At 44.0% G+C, this 20,332-nt stretch overlaps 1 protein-coding gene across 9 annotated transcripts in view; it reads right to left on the bottom strand.

The window, feature by feature from the left end:
- Nucleotides 1–20,332, bottom strand: part of LOC111255269 (irregular chiasm C-roughest protein-like) — a 165,251-nt gene that overhangs the window by 41,661 nt on the left and 103,258 nt on the right. For 8 of the 9 annotated variants that reach the window (XM_086985772.1, XM_022817033.2, XM_022817035.2 and 5 more), the window contains one exon: nt 8,402–8,545. In XM_086985772.1, coding sequence (XP_086841898.1) covers nt 8,402–8,545 — 144 coding nt within the window. Of the gene's footprint in view, nt 1–8,401; nt 8,546–17,941; nt 18,874–20,332 lie in introns of those variants that run through there. The other variant, XM_022817037.2, reaches the window with a different exon arrangement.

The raw sequence follows: 20,332 nt of genomic DNA, 5'->3' as shown, positions 1-20,332 counted from the left end.
GCGGTGTGGGGCATCGGGTGGCCGAGCACTGCAGGGTGCAGGAAAGGGGTGAGAAGAGGACTAGATAGGGATATACAGTGTTGGGGTATGCTTGGCCCAATCTATTAGATGACCAACATCTGGTGTTGACAAGGCATCATCGCTTCTAGTTGTCAACGAATGCAACAACATGGTTGTTAAGTTCATGACATGGTGGATGACAGGTTTGTCCACCTACTTATCCCGCAGACTGTTCCCTCGTTTTCCGAATATTACCAAGTACCAGGTCATTGCAGGCAGACACACAGATTGAAAGCGGGTAGAAGCAATGTACCGGTGACGATCTAGCGTTCTGCACTAAGCAGCCAGACTGAGCGTTTACGTAAAGCAAAACATGCCGCACCACTGAGCTGCAATGGGCTATATCAACAGCCGCGTCGCTTGCCGCGGCAAGCGCCATCGAATACACACCAATTTTGTCGTTCTTCTTGCTTTCCTTATCGTTCTTTTATCTTTTCCTGTGGTGGCTGTACGGGAAGTTTGTGTATGTACAATAAACGATGGTTGATGAACAGCCAGTGAGGGAGTACATATCGACTAACCTTCCCTGGCATCAGAAGCGCAATGTACGTCTGCATCGCTACAAGACCGCCGCCGTGTTTCTGCAATGCTCGAACTAACGTACGCTATTTTGGGTTAAGCGGCATTGGTCGTGCCCAGCGGGAGTAGCTACCGTCGCCGCCGCAGGAACGTACGGAAGCTCTCTCGCTCTAAATAGACTAACTTGCTAACAACAAGTCAGCTGACTATAGGATCAACAGATAAGCGAGCGTAGTTGATAGCCCCACTAGCTGAGCCGGCGCAGGGTACGGATGGTCGGCAAAATACAGGCGCTCCAAACTGCAGCCGACGGTTGAAGGCAACATCGTTTTAGGGGATACAAGGTAAGCCCAAGGCGTGGAGACAGGCGTGGGGTAGAGGGACTGAAGACAACGAGTAGCGATAGTCCATATAAGGGGCTGTTCAGGTAACGTCATACATATTTTGTTGTTCACTGCTCCATCAATTAGGTGCATTGTTGACAGGACCGGCAAACCGTTATAGAGGCAATATTCGAACCAATAGGTATAATAATAGTAGTAGTGGTAATAGTAGCAGGTAACACAATAGCCTGGAGTACTATCTTTGGTAATCCATCGTCTTGACATGCGGTGCTTGAGAGAGTATCATTTCCTTTTACTATTTGGTTGGCTATTTTTCCTTTTACCATTTGGTTGTCTGTAAATATACTTTCTAAAACTGCGTATCAGTAGACGTTTCATTCAGGTCCGTCAGGTGTTCATCTCGTAGCGCCATCGTTTTATAATCGCCAGTTCCGTCTAGTCGTAGCACCGTAGCTTCGACTGTGGTATCTCCAACTATCTGCTGTTACGGAAAAGGATTCCAATATAACGTGTCTAGTTGGCGGGCCTAGGCTAAATGCAGAATAGTAGAATATATGTAAATATGTCGATACGTCAAATGTACATTGTCGGCTCACATATTATAAAGTATGATTTGTGCCTCAGTCGTAAGTATAATGTAGCTATTTGTTATACACACAATTACCTACTTGTTCCTAGTCGTAAGCATCGGATGGTTGAGGGCCTTTATTGCGCACTGTGTCCTGTATTCATTTTGTAGTAAATATTTATTCTTTTTTCTACGGGCGGCGAATTCGTCGTCAGTAAAATAAACCATCATCCATGACCAACATGGATGCAGAAGCGATCGTGTAGAATTCTATTTTATATTTTCAAGATGAATGATGATAAGCACCGGCTTAATCTGCGAAGCAGACGAGAAAACGCGCAGACGCTTCAAACGATGAGACAGCTTGTTGTGCATACAACTCAGCACGATCGGCCCGTGCTCTCAGGTCGCCCATCTTCATTTCCACTCTTTCTTAACCCTTTTCTTGCCGCAGCCTGCAGCTGTTTCCTAAATGGCTTACACAACCTCCTAGTGATCCAACTCTGCTTTTCTAGTTACTAATACCAACAAACTGGGCGCTATTACTGCTTAATATTGTCTATAGACGGCACCGCATCTACCATATACAACAAGATGAAGCAGAAAAAGAAAAAGAGGAGAGTATAGAAAGGACTGGCTTCGTGCATTTACGGGTCTAGTGGTGATTATGTGCCGCCAATCTTTATGTCTGTCTTGGTCTTTCCTGCGCAGTGTTCTTTCTTTTAGATAGTGCCTGTATTGCTCCTGTAGTGACATTGTGGTAGCTGCCATACCATGGTAGTATGTGGCGGGTGTAGTGCTGCTTAATTAAGCGTGGTGGCTGCGATGGCCAAGCATCTGTGCGCGAACATCATTAATAACTTGCTCATTACGCGACGAAAACGCGCGCGCGGACGCCTTGTTGGCTTCTGATGAACCCGACCATTCCGTACTTGCCATAGCTCTAATGCTTAAATCGGTATAGAGTGAATGTAATGCCGTGCAACCAGATAGGCGGGATAGCCGATAGGGACCAGATAGGGATCGTCCCGGTGCCCCACCTCGAAGACTCATGTCGCCTAGGTTTGCGTCATATCGCGTAGCGCTGGAGCAAAGTTACAAAAACCAAAAAGTAGCTCATTCTCGGCCGACCCTAGCATACAATTACTATGACTGTAGTTTGTACTTCTGCCTTTACTGTTCAGCCACAAGGTCAGTACCTAGGAGTACGATAGAGTCGAGTTCACCGATTTAACTCATGAAACCCGCAAACCCATTCGGTGTTTGCGAGAGTTCGGAATGACAGCAACACCTAATTTCTTTACTGAGACAGTGACAACATACACAAGAATTTGGGGCAAGGCACTGGGAAATCGAAGACAGGGGAACAAGTTGGACAATTTCACTAATTTCACAATTTCACGTAAAGTGGAAACCGAAAAAAAAACAACAGCAAAGGGAAAAAATCTGCAAGTTCAAAGTTACAACCGTAATACCGAAGCAACAGGGTCTCTTAGCCCCTATACTATACTTGGTTAGAAAATTGATGCAATTAGCGAATGCTGTAAACTCTACGACGAGGGGCTTTAATGCACGTAAAGTGTGTTTTCTAACTTAATTTCAGTGTGATTTTTTGATTATACTGAGTACCATAATGTTAAGGTAGACAAAGGTTCATAATATCCTATATTATTATTATTATTCCTATATATATATATATATATATAGTTTCCTATATATATATATATATATATATAGGAAAAAGCGTTATCCAATGCAGGATTTGGTTTGCTTTTCAAATTGTAAAGATGCATGACTTGAGCCTGTAAAGTACCATATAGATTGTAACACATAGATCTAGCATGACCATCAAAAGCTATTTCTCAGTCACATGGCCTAATAAGTACTCGCTAGTTTTCAAAAAACTAAAAAAAATTTCAAAAACTCAAGGAAAATGCTTATTTGCTAAAAAAATATTATCTGTGCAGTTGAACTTTGAGAAAAAAAGTGCAAAAGCATTTATTTGGATAATATTTTTCTTCCTTTTTGGTAGTCTGGTAAAGCCGGTAGCTATGTTTATTACGACATAATAAGAAGTACCGCAGATTCGTCTTCAAAGTTAAGGGACGTAGTAAACCTTTATCTGCGTGTTCTAGGTCTATAGTCGTTGTCGAAAAAGTCATACGGCCATGTTTGCTGGAGTTGTATGGCTACTAAGTAGAAAGAACATACCTCATAGCTTCCATAATGGTGTAGAATTTCCAAAATGGGAAATTCTAATAAGACATTAATAAGACTAATAAGGCAGGCCGAGCGCCAGGCAAGGACTATAGGGGTAGTACTGTACCTGCTGACCGTGTGTATATGTGCTCTTCCTCCCCATTTTTCTATTTGTTTGTATATCGCTGATCCTTGCTAGATTGTTGTCCATCCCCGTTATTGTCGACGACAACGATTTCTGAGCAGCGTGAAAAAGATCCGGAAAACCCAGTTTGTTGTTAACCTTCCCAAGGAATAAACGAGCTCTCCTTTCCTTCCTTTTCCCTGTCGATGCGTAGAGGACGCCCCTCATGTTGCAGCACCGTTTCAAAAAAACCGTCATTGCCATCGATTGCACATTAATTTCATTCTGGAATTTTGGGGTGCTAGGCACTATGCTCCTGGCTACACTCTGCAATTTTGTTCGGGCCTATTTTCGATCCCGCTTTCATTCGTACTTGGCGCCCACACGCACCATTATGCTTTAGCCATTGACAATTTTAGCTTTGGTGTTTGGCTATCCAGCTAGGGAGGTACGAACTAGCGAAACCCGTCGTAGCCGTATTCTACTAGCAACGACAAGTAAACGCTTTTTTCTAATTTAACTAATCTATCTTACTAGGTACACCGGGACTAGGCTAGAGACACGGCCAATCGCGCCTCAGAGATGATTTGGCATGACGATAGCATTTTAGAGTTGGAAATTGCCCTATGCCTTAAACACAGCAATCGATGGCAATGTCTCAACCACAACAAAGATCCGAAACGAATCTACCGATCGGTCTAATAGGGGGGACACTGCTGTGGCCAGTCTAAGATTTGCCGGAGTATAACCTAGAAATGAGTCTGCGTATAGAATGTATATCTGAGAATTGCAGTGTTATTGTACTGAACGCGAAATTAGTTACCAAACAGGGACGTACTGTCGCTGGTACTCAACCATGTTATAGCACGTATACGCAGGCAGACCACGAACGAAACCCTTGTCGCTGCTTTTTCAAGTTTCTGTTTTAACGTACTTAATAGCACTAGCATTAACGTATGGCAGCCGTTACCCGTTGAAGTTATGGATATATGATTTCTAGCCCAATCTATTTTGAGAACTCTATAATAAACCTTATAAGAATATTTAACTTGTGCATAATTCATAGAGCAGAGCTGCAGCGATCAAAGGTAACGTCGTATGAACGACTTATCAGCAAAGGTAGCTAGAGCTCTTCTAGTTAGGATTCATATCAGCCAAGGCTGAGGGCATGGCAAAAATCACGATTGAAATAGGTACAAAACTCTGACAGCAAGGGAATAGCTGAGGTAATGCAGGCATTCAGACGTAGTAACTACAATATGCCTCATGCATACAGGACCATAAGAACAGCACATTGAAGAAATGGACACACGACAAAACAGATGAATCTATACAATATAATAGATCAGCAGACGGCACCGAGAAATAGAAGGTAGAGAAAGGCAGAAAGAACTAATTCGTTTGCAAAGCAGGTCATCGACTTAGCATTTGAGAGGACGTTATGCCTTGCTTAGGTCCATTCTCGCATCGCTGTCCACATGTGCTGCGCTATCTAGGCCCCGTGTTTCGTGTCGATTCTGCTTGTCACTTGCTTATCCATCTGTTTGTCCGCTTAAGTGGAATGATCACCAGATGGCGACTCTGCGCAAATGCGACCTCACGACGCTTTTGTATGCAGACGGCAGCGGCGCTGAAATCGACTACTGGCGATGGGCACGTTACGCAGTATAGCCTATATTGGAGAAATGCCGCGTCTAAAGCGCAAGCAAAGAAGGACCAATTCACCGCTCTCCGTTCATAGTCTGGCATTCAGTATCATGACAGCGACTCCACATGGAAGCATTATGGCTCTAAAGAGATATCTGGGAGACAGAGCAGATGATCCAAAAGTTCGCACGCAAGCTGGAGTCTGAAATATTGGCTGCTGGCCACCTCGAACATCAGCTCCATCGTCTTACAGACATCGCGATACCAACCATTGTCAATTCCCACATTTAGAGCTGAATTTTGTACTCGCCAATTCTGTTGAGCGACTACAAATGCTTGCGATTTGGATCGGTATAGTGGATGGCGTATGAGTACCAAAAGTAAAATAACCGAGATTTATAAAAGCATATGAGACCATTTTTCTCTGCTTTACCTGTTTTGTTGATTTTTGGCGTAATATCTCCTGTTATTTCGAATCCTAATTTCATATATATGTGTGTGTACAATCGCGTGTGATTTTAGTCGATGTGACATTATTTTAATTTGCACGGTTCTCTTACGGCTGTATAAAGGAGACTCTCTGAGCGTTTGCCTCAGCACACATTTACCAAGTAAATTATCTGGGCAGCAATTATTAGAACATTAATCATATACCGAGTGGACTATTTGGGTGGGCTGATAGCGGTTTACAGGGTTAGTTGGTTGCCGTGTAAATACGGTTACGGGGCTACCAAAGGGTGCTACCGACGAAACTAAAAATCTGGTAGTTAGCCACCGATGCTGTACTGAGATCGGATGGAAAGATCACAAAGAGGTCATTCGATTCCATGGTTCCCGCCGGGCGAGTTTGTATGACGTTGCCGAGATGCGAGATTGGTGCCTCTCCTTGACGTTTCTCGTAGCGTATCTCTCTTTTTAGTTCGTCCTTTTGCCATTGCTGCCGTCGTCATCATCATCACTGTCTTGTCACGGACGACGCCACGAACCCTGTTCTATTCCGGACCAACCACTCGTGTGATCAGAGCCGAAGCCAAAAAGGATCCACCCTAAGGACACTATGCCCACAGAATACGCCTATGCTGTTGAAGAGCTCCTGGCATATTCATCCACTAATAATTACGTTGGCTTTCGCATATTAGCGTCAGCTTATCCGATGATGTTAATGGCAACGGATCCTGCTCCCAGGACTCCAGTCCGGCAGCATACGTTTTCTCACAATGTTTATGTAACCTTCGTTCGTTATACTCCGAACGAATTTCGTCCTTTGACCCCAGTTGTACTCGATCCTGGAATAGGATAGTGCATTTGTTCCTGGTTTATCTAACTGGCGGAAGCCTACTGATGTAGACTGCGAGCTAGCCTTTAACTAAGAAAATTTCTTATTATATACACGACGTATTTTGACACTTACATGTTCTATGGTTAGTAGAGTACAACTAATCTAAAAGCATTGCGGGACACGGGGGAGTGCTGCCCTATTAAATCAACACAGTAAAATGCTATAGTACAATTTTACCTGCCTTCCATACGCAATCTCTGATCCATATTTAGAATAACTTATTGTCCTAAGCGGGCCTGCTTTCGTTCTCAATAAACGACACACATTTCGGTTTTGCTTTCACTCATGATTTCCAAAGGTGTGCGTTTCTCGAAAATAACCATCATACAATTCGACACTCGTAATAATAAGTGAAAGTCGATCGTGTCCCCAGATTCAACATGTCAGACTGGGTCGGGCGAGATTTGACAGTCGGCTCAGCGGACGATGACGCAAGCTGGCATCAACCCATCACGGAATCAGGACGACTTATAAGTTACTGAATGAATTTAAGTCGAAATAAAAGGCTAACCTTGGCTATTACGTTTGGCAACTCAGAGCAAAGCCTAAAAGAATAGACATTGCCGAATTCATTCATTACCCAACTAAGTTACATGTGAAAACCAAACTTAATTATCTTAAAATGAGCCAATCATTGTTTCTAATAAGGCTATATTGGCAACTAGAGTTTTTACGAAGTTGACGTAGAGGTTTTGTAAAAGGAACGTTTGGCAATAGCGTCTTGCAATAGAGCTTATTCTTATGTGTGATGAGTCTGCTTCACCTCAACGGCTTGTTCAGTATAACGTGATGTCTTCATTACATTATTATTTAGCTGATTCTGCTTATCCGTTTAATATTTGATCGATACCTCCAGGCCGTGTAGTGCATTGAGTACTTTAAATGCTTTCTTTTCTTAGCTAAGATTTGTGTTTGTAGCTAGTGACACAGAAGCTTTGTTCTATTCTCCTGCTGGCGCTTATGTAGGCCTACGTCGAAACCGAACAAGTTTCTCTAACCTGGATGTTGTCATCAGTTTTAACAAGATGATTCCACGACAGTTCTACTTTCACAGACCAAGGCCAATTCTCTAAATCTACTGGTGAACTTAAATTGAAGTTTGATTCACCTACTCATTTTTCCTTCATCCTCCTCCATTCATGCCTCCTTCATCCTTTAACACAAGCACCAAATACGTAGAAGCTCTATAAGCGGACACTGTAACTGCTTAGTTTAGACTGCATTATATGAAGTCTACATTAATTAGTCTAAATTAGAGTTACTTTGGCAGCGGACTCAAACTGTCGAACCCCAGAGAAAATGTCACTCACAAATCAAGCTTTACCGTTTGACGAGACCGTCTATTCTGGTGTACTGTTTGAGGAACACATCGTTATATATATATATATATAGTCGTTTCTATGTTGGCCAGGAGCGAAAGATTGATATTTTTATGCAAATCCGTTTAAATGCATTGTGACGCGAGGTAGGAAGATGCAGTGAACGCGAGAGAGAGTAAAGAGATGATGTCGTTACGTGTAGGGGTTTAAATAAAGTCTGTTAAAATGCTGTATCTGCTATGCGCTTGTGGTATCTAAAGTATTGTTGCTCGCATTCAGTACCTTCGACGCGATTGCCTAGTCCATCGAACCAGGTGAGGTCCGCCGCAGGTTTCCCCCCGTCTGAACGACACACAAGCTCGACCCTCATCCCTGCCGTGGTGGTCATATGGCCCGGTGGATAAATGCGTGGAGGTTCAGGAGCCACTGAAAAGGTGTAGAGAATTGCAGAGACAAAAATGTTAGGTTTGTTCTCGTTCTTAAAGTTATTATACGCTCCGTAAGACTATAGCAGTGTATATGAATATGCAGAAGTTTTATATAAATACTTGATAGAATACTTTGTACCTAGTTGAAAGGGTATGGAAAGGACATTTATACGTTCTAGAGTGCAATGCAGAGTCCTATATTCTATAGAAATGCTAAATACATAGCATCTTTTCGTTTTTTGGAGCTAGCCGAAGCCCTTCGAACCTATTTCTGAGTATACTACAATTGTTGTTTAAAGCACCAGAGCACAATAAGCAGCAGAAGATGGCTATAACGAGCATATCGTTTAACGGCATTCTTGATACGACGTCTTCACTTACAGTGAAGTATGGTAAGACAAGTGCTAGACGTTTATTGCTTGAGTGTAATCTACAAAATTGTCGAACTTCGAGCAAATTACGAAGTTTATGACAATCATACTTAACATAGTTAATCTAGTATGATTTCCTGTTGTTTACAGTTAGTAGGTTAGTGGCCGCAAGCAATAGACAGCACTGCTTTGTTTAGGTCTACGGAGATAGGGAGTGTTTCAACGGTAAAAATTTCCGCTTGAAATCCGCTTGGGACGGTTAGTGACATGTAAACTGTTGTACAGGTGTACGGAAAACGAAGATTTTGAAATATGTATCGTGTACCAAAAAATTAATCGTAAAGCGACACGAGTGTCTCCTTTTCTTCATAAGTCTCGTTAGCGCACTAGCTAATAATCTAGTGAACATATGTTGAACGACCACCTAGTATAGCTTGTTATGAATATTGTGCTCCCGTATAGAATCTAGTTAGTAAAAGTAAAAACAATCATCAAGCTTGAGTTGCTCATACACGATTGGTGCTGGAATAGTTAACAGCAAACATTATGTCTTCTGAAATTTACAGCTTTCGATACCCCTGGCCACCCCACAGCAGCGGATATAGTTTTAGTTGAAAAGCAGTTTTAAATGGGGAAAATAGATTATTCATAGCTAAGACACACAATTACACGAATGCATCTGAGGATGCGTAGATATACTTTGAAGCTATCTCTCCTGCTGAATCTCTCCAACAAAGTTAGTAAGCGGCGACAAATCCTAATCGTTTAACGGTAGTTACATTAATGAACGATAATCAAAATAATAATAAAGAAACTAATAATACTAAACACAATAATAAAGGTTCTGTTAAAGGGCACAGGATGATATGTAATACTACGGATAACGTTGTCCAAGGGCACTGGTCCTTCTGGACAGCATTCAAAATCTGGGGACACTTGGTTTTACCCCCCAAACCTTTCAACTAAGCCTAGAATCTCATGCGTTTTTGAGCCCGATGCTGCACTGTACCGGACAGGGGGTCGTATAACCAAGAAAGCCCACTTTATCGTTTTATCCTCACTCGCTGCAAGCGGTCAGGGCGAAAAGCAGATTCGGGATGGAGCGAAAGGGAAGTGTCAAGCTGAATTCGAACTTGAAAATTTGTCGGGGCTCGGAGGCTAGGTCGTTTGGGTCATGAAATTGTTAGCCGAGAAACTGTAATAATTCGGTGTCATTTGAGATGTTATTTGAGGGATTTTTTCTTGTTCCTAAAAAATCTGTTCGCTCGACAGTTTTAGGCCGGGTTAGACCGCCGGGCTAACGGCACAGTCTCATTGAGACTGGCATTGACCGATGATTGCAGCGGTCGGACTGCTCCTGTTTTCTTGTTGGCTGTCCGCTGTTATTGAAAGACAGACAGAAATTACAACGACAAAAAAGAGATTAATACACATTGGCGTTGAACAGTGGCGCTGTTTTCGAAATCCCGCCTTGTTTCAGGGGTTAGCGCTTGTGACAGACATTGCAAGCGGCAATATAATGTGTTCTTTCATCACGATTACACTAATATAAATAGACATATACAGCTTGAAAGAACTATATTATCTCATTGATCGTTCCATAAACGTGAAATATATTTGACGACATATCTTTCACAGCCATTCCCAGATTTTTTCGGGTTGCAACATGCAGCCTGCTCAAAATACCTTGCTGGGACGTTGGGTACAATCATTCATACAAATGAATATATCCATTAGTGTCTCTAACTATCCTTGTCATGCTTGTTGGTTTGAATCGGATGTGCGTACGCGATTTTAGTCATCGCTACCGTCATCGACTGAATCGTCGAAGCAAGGACCATGCGTCTCACTGTGCAGTTGCAACCTATAGAAATATTTTGGCCGTGTTCTTACAAAAGTCTAGCTTCACTCTGCTAATGGAGTGTCGGGTCGTCGACAGCAACGACTATAGCGTGGAATTACTAAACGACTTTACGAGTAGCTTGTGTTGTTGCCTCGACAAAGCAGCTTTACCTCAAACGGGTTCCGAACAACGTACAGCGTATAGTAGATCCAATACGAACTGTTTGAACAACGATATCCTGCATACCCAGCAGGAAATCTGTGCAGCGAAACGGGATGCACGAGAAGAACGGCTTCGCTCGTCGCATAGTCACACATATTGATGTTAGGCCTTTCGGTTGGTCGGCAGAAAAACGCGGCGTGCATAGGCCGCAAGAATGGCTCGACGTTTTCAACGAAGTAGAAGGCTGCAAAGGAGGCTCGAATGTTGAAGGTTAAAGTATGGAAGGGCGAAAGAATCTGTGAGCGTACCAGTCTCTACGGAGAGGCATTGAGAGTTGAGAACTGTAACGTTCCTGCGAGGCCCGCCATAGCCAGCCAAACAAGTAGACAAGCACGCCTAGATGAGGAAACGAGCAGAGTTTTAAAAGCAAAGGAACTTGTCGCGAACACCGCGTACCAATCTGTAGTTCACTATCAACATCTACGTTTCTGTCGGTGGGCTATTTCCCCGTTCAGATAGGCTATGGCCATGTACGGGAAAACTATTGTTGCGTTGAACCAGGACAAAGGCAACGCCGATCCTGGCAACAACAGTGCTCTTCGGCCGCGCACTGCATTGGTGTGTGACACGTAACGCCAATGTGCGGCTCGATCAGAGAAGGCTGGACCTTGCCAATCTACAAATAGCGGGTGAACGCTGAGATAGTTTATCTATTGCATTTGAGTAGTTACGATGTCTAAGTGGTCTCCCGTTACTTACACCGAAGTCTGCGGATTTTCTTGCGGATTTCTACCAGGCAAGGGTGACAAATATGATAATGACTCTCGAGATGATGACGACAAGACAAGATTACATATTGGAAACTGTCTTCCTGCCTTGGAGAGAACTGCACAATCAAAAGAAAACATCGAAGAGCGTCTTTGAGTAGGCGTTTGGGCTATAGGTTTTTTTTGTTTTTTATTAAAACATTGATTATGACAAAGGTGCTGAGTCTGTCTGGCTTTTATCATTTAATAATCAACAAAACACTTTGCCAGCGTACGCACAGATCTATAATAAGATGGTTGGGTTCAAACATAGACTCTTTTAATTGATTCTGGGAATATGTGCTCTACATAAAAATATCCTATTGAGTTTCGCCGAAAGGCTAAATAAGACCGTTGTTGCTGTTTTAGTATTTGTTTGTAATGTCATGGCATCTTGTCACCGTACAGTCACTTAATTCGCATCGGTCTAAACCCTTCCAACATCAACAGAAACAAGGGAGCTGACGCAGACTATAGCAGCGACTAGCGGAAACACGGTGGGACACTCCGAAACTGGGTTGAAAAGTCAACGAGGCTGTAACCCTAACCCCCGAAATTGCTAGAAAAAGCACTTTCCTCTGAGCTCTCCGAAGAAGTGTCGCATAGCGCATAGAGTGTCGCGTGGGACGAGCTAGGGCGACCGGGAACTCGCAAATGGACACCAGTACGTATAACACATGTTTAGGTACAAGGCCATATTTGAAACGCCAAATCGCTAAGGAAATAATGTTGTCATTAGGTTACTTGGAAGACGGATCGGCCATGATAATAAATTCAACTGTGTTACTGTTATTGTCAAGATCAGTTAGCTGCTTTCTGTTCTATCAAGGGAATTTAACAAATTAAATTGTCTCCCGAGAATGACGAACGAGCTCCTTGAGAGCGGCACGTTTCGTCGCCGGCCATACGGAGGCAAATGCGCCTATTGATCTTTCGAAACGTGAGCAATGATTACGCTGCAGACAGATCAGGTGAACCACGTGGCTTTTGATAACTGCGCAGCTATACTTGACGACGCAGACAGATACAAGCGTGCAGAATCAATCTGTGTTTGTGTTACGGAAAAATGATCCGCCCATAGAACATGTGTGTCTACAGTAGTCTATTTAATTAGCAGCTAACAAGATCTATAATATATCATATAATTATTATTACGATTGCTTAATTATTATTACAAGTATCTTGAATTTCGATAGCTAAAGTGGGATAGCATCTATTGCACGATATCCTCAATCGTTGTATTGGGTACGTTGGTATGGGTTACAGTAACCCAGAGCGAATCACTTGGTGGCAGAAGCATTCCGTAAAAACATCAGGTGGCCATGTGGAAACTGGGCATAAATTGATTAAGCTAACCTGTTTGTGCTGGACTATACCACTTCTGAAAATAATTTGATCGTATTATTAGCTGCAACGAATGGAACGTTGTGTTCAGTATTCACCGACGTTCACTGTCGACAGTTTCTATATAATACGTATGAGACCGTGTATTATATTCCAGGTCCAAGTGGCGGATTACTCGTCGTGATAGGTTATATTGGATGAAGGCTCAAACTGTTTCTTTCGTGCGCGTAAAATTCTACTTGTGTGCTTCCATGTTAACGTTTAGCATTTCATGCCCAAGTGGATAGTTTATAACCATATCTTGGCTGAAAGCGAGGAGAAGTCCGAAGCGAAGAAGAAGGATGTCCCGAGCGGACCGCTGCAATAAGAAGCACCCAAATCATTATACATAATCTTTCGAGGAAACAAGGCTTATACGTGTGTAGTTGTACATGGATAAGACATGCATACTAACTATTGCCGAGTGCTTTGTATGCAGATCTACGGTCATGAGCATATTCTTGCCTGAAGAAGCCTGTAGTGACATCAATTCGACATTGACGTGTTACCAAAGTACTCGACCATTTGACAAATAACCTCTTGACAAACTAGGTAACTCAACTTGACACTCAAGTTGGTGCTTTTTTGGTACTTTACAATAAACGTATTCGTATACGGCAGAACAATGATTTCACAGACCCTTGTCATTCGAGCTCTAGTTGCAGATTTTAATTTATCGATAAATCCTGTAGCCAACAATAGGTGACCTACAAGATGAGTTTGTTGTTTTCATTATAGGACTAGCTATTCATGCGTTCTTACCTTGAAGTAACTTAGAAAGGAGAAGAACGGCTTGTAGGAATTGTAAACCACTCGAAATAACTTAGAGTGGTTGGCAATTCCTGCTGATGGCCGTAAGAAAAGCTATCCAACAAAGGGAAAGAGACGAATATTCATATGGATCTATGCGCTTGAGATTCCATGGTATGTTCATTACAAAGAACGGTAGCACAGTGTACAAAACAAGCGCCCCGTTCTCGTGTCTATTATATTATGGAACCGTATGCAGTGCTTTCACCAAACACTTAATAGGACTTTCAGGGCGTATGGTGTTCGTTGGTATTCTAATGCCAATCTTGGCCTGATTCTCGATGACAGGTGGTGTCCTATTACCCGAAATCAGGCACAGTGTATTCTGTGTGTTCCTCATTGATGGTCAATCTGTAAGAAGGCTGCTTTATATAACTTCCTGATGGTATCGATAACAGACAGTGAACAAGTCGTGTGAATTATACCAGCATTATCTACATATATATATGTATGTGTGTAAATATCTCACTTTCGTTATAAAAACACATTATTATTATTAAAATAGCAGTTAATTATAAAATAGTACGTGCCTTCGGTAGAATTTGAAACTACGACCCTCGGTGTCCTTTAATCAGGAGATTAGATATCCACTGCGTCGTGAAGACATTGAGAGATATATTCTTGGCTCAAATGCTGTCTAAGACATTAATCCGCGTATCATTAGGCACACGGAGCCTCTTGAATTTCTGGTAGGTCTCTACCCATCACTACGCATTAGCTATGTGAATCCTACGAAAGCAATGTTGCCAAAAGTAATTGCAATGAACAAGCCTATGTCGCTGGCAGGTAGCCTTTGGGGCTGTCGGGATATAGCAAAATGTTCTGGAGATTAGAAGAGGAATACCTCAATATTCTATGACATATATATGCGTATAACTTCATCCTGATAGGACCGTTATGTTATTGCTTGGAAACGTATTTATATAGTATAGTTCTGCGAAGATACATGCAGACAGATGCACACAGCGAACAGGGATTTCAGAGTTGAGGCGGTAGGCGCCACGCATTCTTTGTAGAATTGCGCTTTTGCCTCTCGCTCTTCGCCTGCTTCTCTTCTATGATGATGTTTCTTTGGTTGCACGCTACTCCATGGCAAGGATTCGCGCTTAGCGTAAGGGCGCCCAGTTAGCATGGTCTTCGTATCATGGCGGCAGCGGCTACAGTTGCAGAAGTTTCAGAGGTCGCGGAGTTACAGAGGTTGTGCGTGCAGGATGAACATGCGGTCCCGAATAGGATGTGACTCCGCAGAGATCATGTTCGTTCCCGGTACCTCTCGGAGCTTCTCCTACCTCTACGCCTGTTTCCATTCTTTTTCTTTTCCTCCTAGACGATCCCAAGACTGAGATACTCGCTTCTCTGGACCCTAAGCTAGTATCAGGATACAAATAAGCTAAAGGACCCTACGAGAAAGTGGGTAGTACAGCTAGAATTGAGCATCGGGAGAAGACGTCGGCGTGAGAGACATGCATGCCATCGCGTCAGCATTGGTCGTGCATACAGCAAATGTACTCCTCCACCTAGTATGAGGCAGAGCCTACGACGACTATGCCATATCGTGCCTGTGCGTTTGGTTCACCGCAACCACGCATACGGAGGATTCCTCAGAGAAGTGTGTAGTGCGGCAGCGCAAAATGTAATTTCGTTTCGTAACGTTTTTTCTTCCGCCCTCGTCCTCTCCCCACGCTTGCCTATCCGCCGCAATCGCAGACAAGCCTCTGCTGCTGTTATCCCATCTTTTTCTACCCTACTGCGCCGGACGATGTTGGCCCGGCCCACAAATGTCTCCATGCTGTGACCCAACATTTGGCTTAGAAGAACGCTGAGCTATGTATCGCATCCGTTCTGTGCCTCCTACGCACACATACATCGAAATAACTCCTATTTCTGCTGTTGGGAGTTCGCTGCCATCTTTTCGGATTGGGTCGCAGTGTGCCGAATGTTGTGTCAACGACTAGCCCGATATAGAAGGAAGAGGTTGAAAAAGGGTACGATATCAGTCGGCGCAGCAACAAGCAGTTGCCTGCCTGTCTGCCTGCCTGCCCGTCTGTCCGGCCAACCATTGAGATCGTCCGGGGAAACGGAGCTCAACTCAGTTGACCCAGTCTCAAAGGCAAAAATAATACAGTGCAAAAAAGGCTGAACGAGAATAAGCGAATGAAGGAATGAAACAAGCTTCTGAGACGACTGCAACCGCCTCCAATGTTCAGGTGAACCTTCATAACCAAAAGTCAATGAAACTATGTTGCGCGGTTTATCGTTCGCACGTGACGTGGTCCTTATGATTGAAGCACAATCTATTTTTTTGCCTTGCATCTAAATCGACTTTCTTTCCATAGCCGTACGCACTCACCTTTAATTGCTTCCTGTCGGTGATATCATTTATCTTTTATTTGCTAATGTTGGAACTATACACATGTACGTGGTTTATATATATATATATATATACGTGTTTGTGTGTGTCGGCTCGTCTTTCTGAGGATCAAGAGACTTCGGTCATTGCAGACGGTAACATTTTGTGGAGACGAGGTAAAGGCGAAGTGGCTGCTGCCTCCTTCAGTCAGTGGTGGGACGGCGTCAGCAGCAACGGTTTGCAGAACTTAGAAGTTAAAGTAGTCTCCCTGAACAGAGAAAGTGAGACGTCACCTCATTTTCTTAATTAACATAGACGCTGGCCGGGCGATGCACGGCGGCCGCTGTAGCAATAGCAGCAGCAACCTCGCGGATAGTGAGCCAGCTAGCCGAAATCACGAGAGTCTAGAACGCGCGAGCGTGAGATGAGTCAAGTTCATGCGAGCGACGCGACAGCTGCCTCCACAGACTAGCTGTACCAACTCTGCTTGTTAGACAGGGTTGATTAGGGGATATAGGAAGGGCAGAAACGACCGGGCGGCACTCGTGGAACTGACTAGAGTGAAGACGCTTTGCTTCCGGAAATGAGGCCACAATAAAATTGACTATGAAGTCTCTCACTACTTCCGTCTTTCTTACTCTTCCTGTGTCATTCTTTCAAGGACCTTCTGCTGAAGTAGCGGTGATGGCAGTGTTGCCCTTAACCATTAGAGTTTGATACAACATGCCGAAGCTTTAAATGATGCAATTTCGTCATATAAGATAAGCGCTGCGTGGCTCATATATAAGATATAGGGTTGCCTTATTATGCATGAGCACTCGTACACTTATAACGTAATATGGACAAGTGTGTGTGTGTGCGCGTGCCGTTTGTACCGCACTGAAGCATCAACGCCCTTACCACCACTATTGGCTAGTGAATATTGTCGAACGATCGAATTGTATGGCGCCACTTGGAAGCAAGCCACATCAAAAGTTAACTTAGATTGTAGACCCATTCGAGTGGGAGTGGCAAGAAGGGCTTCGAAATACCCTAAGATCAAAGTTATTACGAGGTGGTGATATGGCGAAACTGACTAGTCTGAATTGTTTTTGACCTTACATATGCACAGTGCCTACCACTCGACGTATTCAGGCGCTTTTAACCGTTACGGGTGTAGCACAAATAGCCAGTCATCGATGCAGCAGGGTTCCGAATATATTCAGGGGACAAACCTAAATGTCGTTTTATTGGATTGCGTGGGCGCACAGTTTTGTGGCTAGGCAACGTCAGGACGCATCAGTCCCTACTCTAGCTTCCGTATATCTTGCCAATGAGATCTACAGCCGTCTGAACACATTCCCTGCCTTCATCATCTATCATATGACAACGTTTGACAATTTGGACAAAATGTCACATCAGCTTGTGTAATTCATTCAATTTCTACAAATGCACTACTTTGGTGGTGCAGGCTAACCTAAAGATAAAGTTATATGAGGATGTAAACCCTCACAACAGCCGACCACTTCTTCATTATATAGCATGGATCTTTAACCTAACATATTGTATGAATATGCTTTGTAACCACTAGCAACAACAGCAGTTAACAGCGGCACCGCATTAGCAGAGCAGCGTATTAGAAAGAAGGGCGTACCTTATTCCGTTGAACCTTCTTTAAGAAGGTACCTACCTATTTTGTGCTGTCCAGATTTCCCAGCAGATATTGTTGGCGTGTGCATAGGCTACAAGCAGTCTGGTTGTTTGTCGCTAATGAAGTTCCCTGCCGCTGCTGCCGTCGTCACCCATTTATAAACAGACAGAGCTGAGAAAACAGTCAGTTTTGGCAATTGCTTACTGGCTCTGATGATACTTGCCTTTACCTCCAGTCGGCTATTCACCTCCATCACTTTCCACTTATTCTATCATCAATCAATTCTATAATATCCACAACTTTTATACTGGCAGCTCTTTCTCTCGTATACTGAATCGCCTTTTACCCTATGCGCCTTTCCCCCTTTGGCGTTTCCTTTTCTTGGAGGCATATTTCCTTATTTACCTTTAACGCCGGTTACCATGACCTCCTGCAATGGTTTACTGAAACTTTACATTTTCTCACGTAGAAATCGGTCTTCCTACCTTCGTTACCTTCATTTCTGCCGCCTATTATTGTTAGGTTTTGACTTGCGCGGCAAGTAACGAGATGTTCGATGATGTAGACAGATAGAATTCTCGTGACTCTTGCAAACCTGGCCTTAAGGGCAACCTAGCTTAGCGGCTTGGTAGCCAGCACCCGATGCGTTCCTGTCGGCTACACGCACTTACGCAACAGTAACAGCAGTCAATCAACGCGGTCATTGTCGTGATTGAGCGAGCGACGAAATTCATGCGCGAGGTAGCGGCACAGCGCTAATGATTATGTTTAGCTGGCAACAGACCAGCCCCAATGAATGCAGCTACTGCCTCTAACTGCGTTGAATCAGAAGGAGAGCAGGCGACACTGGTGTAAGCGATCGTAACAGGAGCATGAAGCTTCATCTTGGTTGGCCAGACGACAACGATGACACAGCTCAGACGCTGCAGCAGACAATGATGGTGTCGTAGCGTGACGTGCTGTTATGTTCTGATGTTCGTTCAAAAGTGTCTGACTTACCACCCGCAAACTGAAGCCTTTACACCAAACCAACTACTTCCCTTTTCTCTAATCGTCGTATGTACCCGTGTGAATGTGGGTGAGTGCGATTAACACTCACACCATCTAGGGGTGGTGAAGTAAGGGAAGCAATCGAACCCCTACTTGGTATGTTGCTATTGGTAGATGCGCCAGCCTATACCTACAAGCAGCACTGGCGGGCGTATCTTCTTTCCTCGCTCAGCCCTTAGGTAGCTAGTACCCTCTTGGACACTTCAATCTCATATGCAGACAAGCGACGGCACTGTATGCAGCTCTCAGAACGACCGCCGGCGAAGGGAGCCGATTTAAAGTAACGTGCCATCAGCGGATGAACGCATGTTCAATGCTTGATTTGACAGGTCTTAATGCTACAGCCCCGTCGTGCTCTTTATAGCGCCGGGGACGGGAAGGGGGGGTGGGGGGGGGGGGGGCAAAGTTTGCGACCGAGATTGCGGCTGTCCAGAACCTGCCGTGTAGCCGTTGATACCATCCAAATGTTTGCTTCTGCCCCCGAGCCCCTACCATTTCCTCTGTTACCTTACTCATCCTGTCTGATGACTTCAGTTCGTTCACACATCAATGGCGAAGCAATCGATGGCACGTTTAGCATCGTCAATATACATATCTGAACAGCTGTATGACCGCCGTTAACGATGCCACTGGCCACGCAGGTTGTTTGGCAAAGAAACAAACCATCAATGATGACGCTCGATAGACAAATAAATAGTGCTTTTTCTCGTTGGTCACAGGGAGTCGATTGAGGCGATGTAATTGAAGTTACAACTACCATGCCTTTTTTGTGGAAGCATACAACGACATCAGGAAGTAACCAAGTCGGACCACAGCATGGCCGCAGCCATAGAATTTCAGATTTATTCGGGTGAGCCGCGGTGAAGGCGGCAGCAGATTTGTCGACTAAGCAAAGGTCGACGTCTTGGACATTACATCCAGATTCTGACTGAGCTAACTGTAGCAAACCACAACGAACGCTGTTCTAGTTACCAGATTTGTCTGCGATAGTGCTAGGTATGGGCTAAGGTCGACAGAGGTATGGGAACCGGACGCTAACTAGGAGGCGGTGGCGAGATTTCAATAAGGCCAATAGAGCCAGAGGCTGTAGTTGTGGTTGGGACGTCAATCCGGATTGGGAGACACTTACCATCGTCAAAATGGGTTAACGACCCACTTTAAATTTGTTTGCACGCTTTAGAGCAAACGACGCGCACAGCCCCTATGGCCATCGAGACTCTGGATTCGTGGCTTACGTAGCCCGTACTGCTGCTAGTAATATTTGCGGTAGTAGTGTCTGTGTTGGAATATAAGCTGCATCGAGATACAGACATCAAAGGCACAAGTGCCTGTACGCACATCGGGATAGAAGGGCCACATATCACCCTGCTACATGTTATC

The sequence above is a fragment of the Varroa destructor genome, unplaced genomic scaffold (genome assembly GCF_002443255.2).
Source record: "Varroa destructor unplaced genomic scaffold, Vdes_3.0 BEIS01000001.1, whole genome shotgun sequence".
In the NCBI taxonomy this organism is placed as follows: domain Eukaryota; kingdom Metazoa; phylum Arthropoda; class Arachnida; order Mesostigmata; family Varroidae; genus Varroa; species Varroa destructor.
This window is presented reverse-complemented; position numbering and strand designations above follow the sequence as displayed.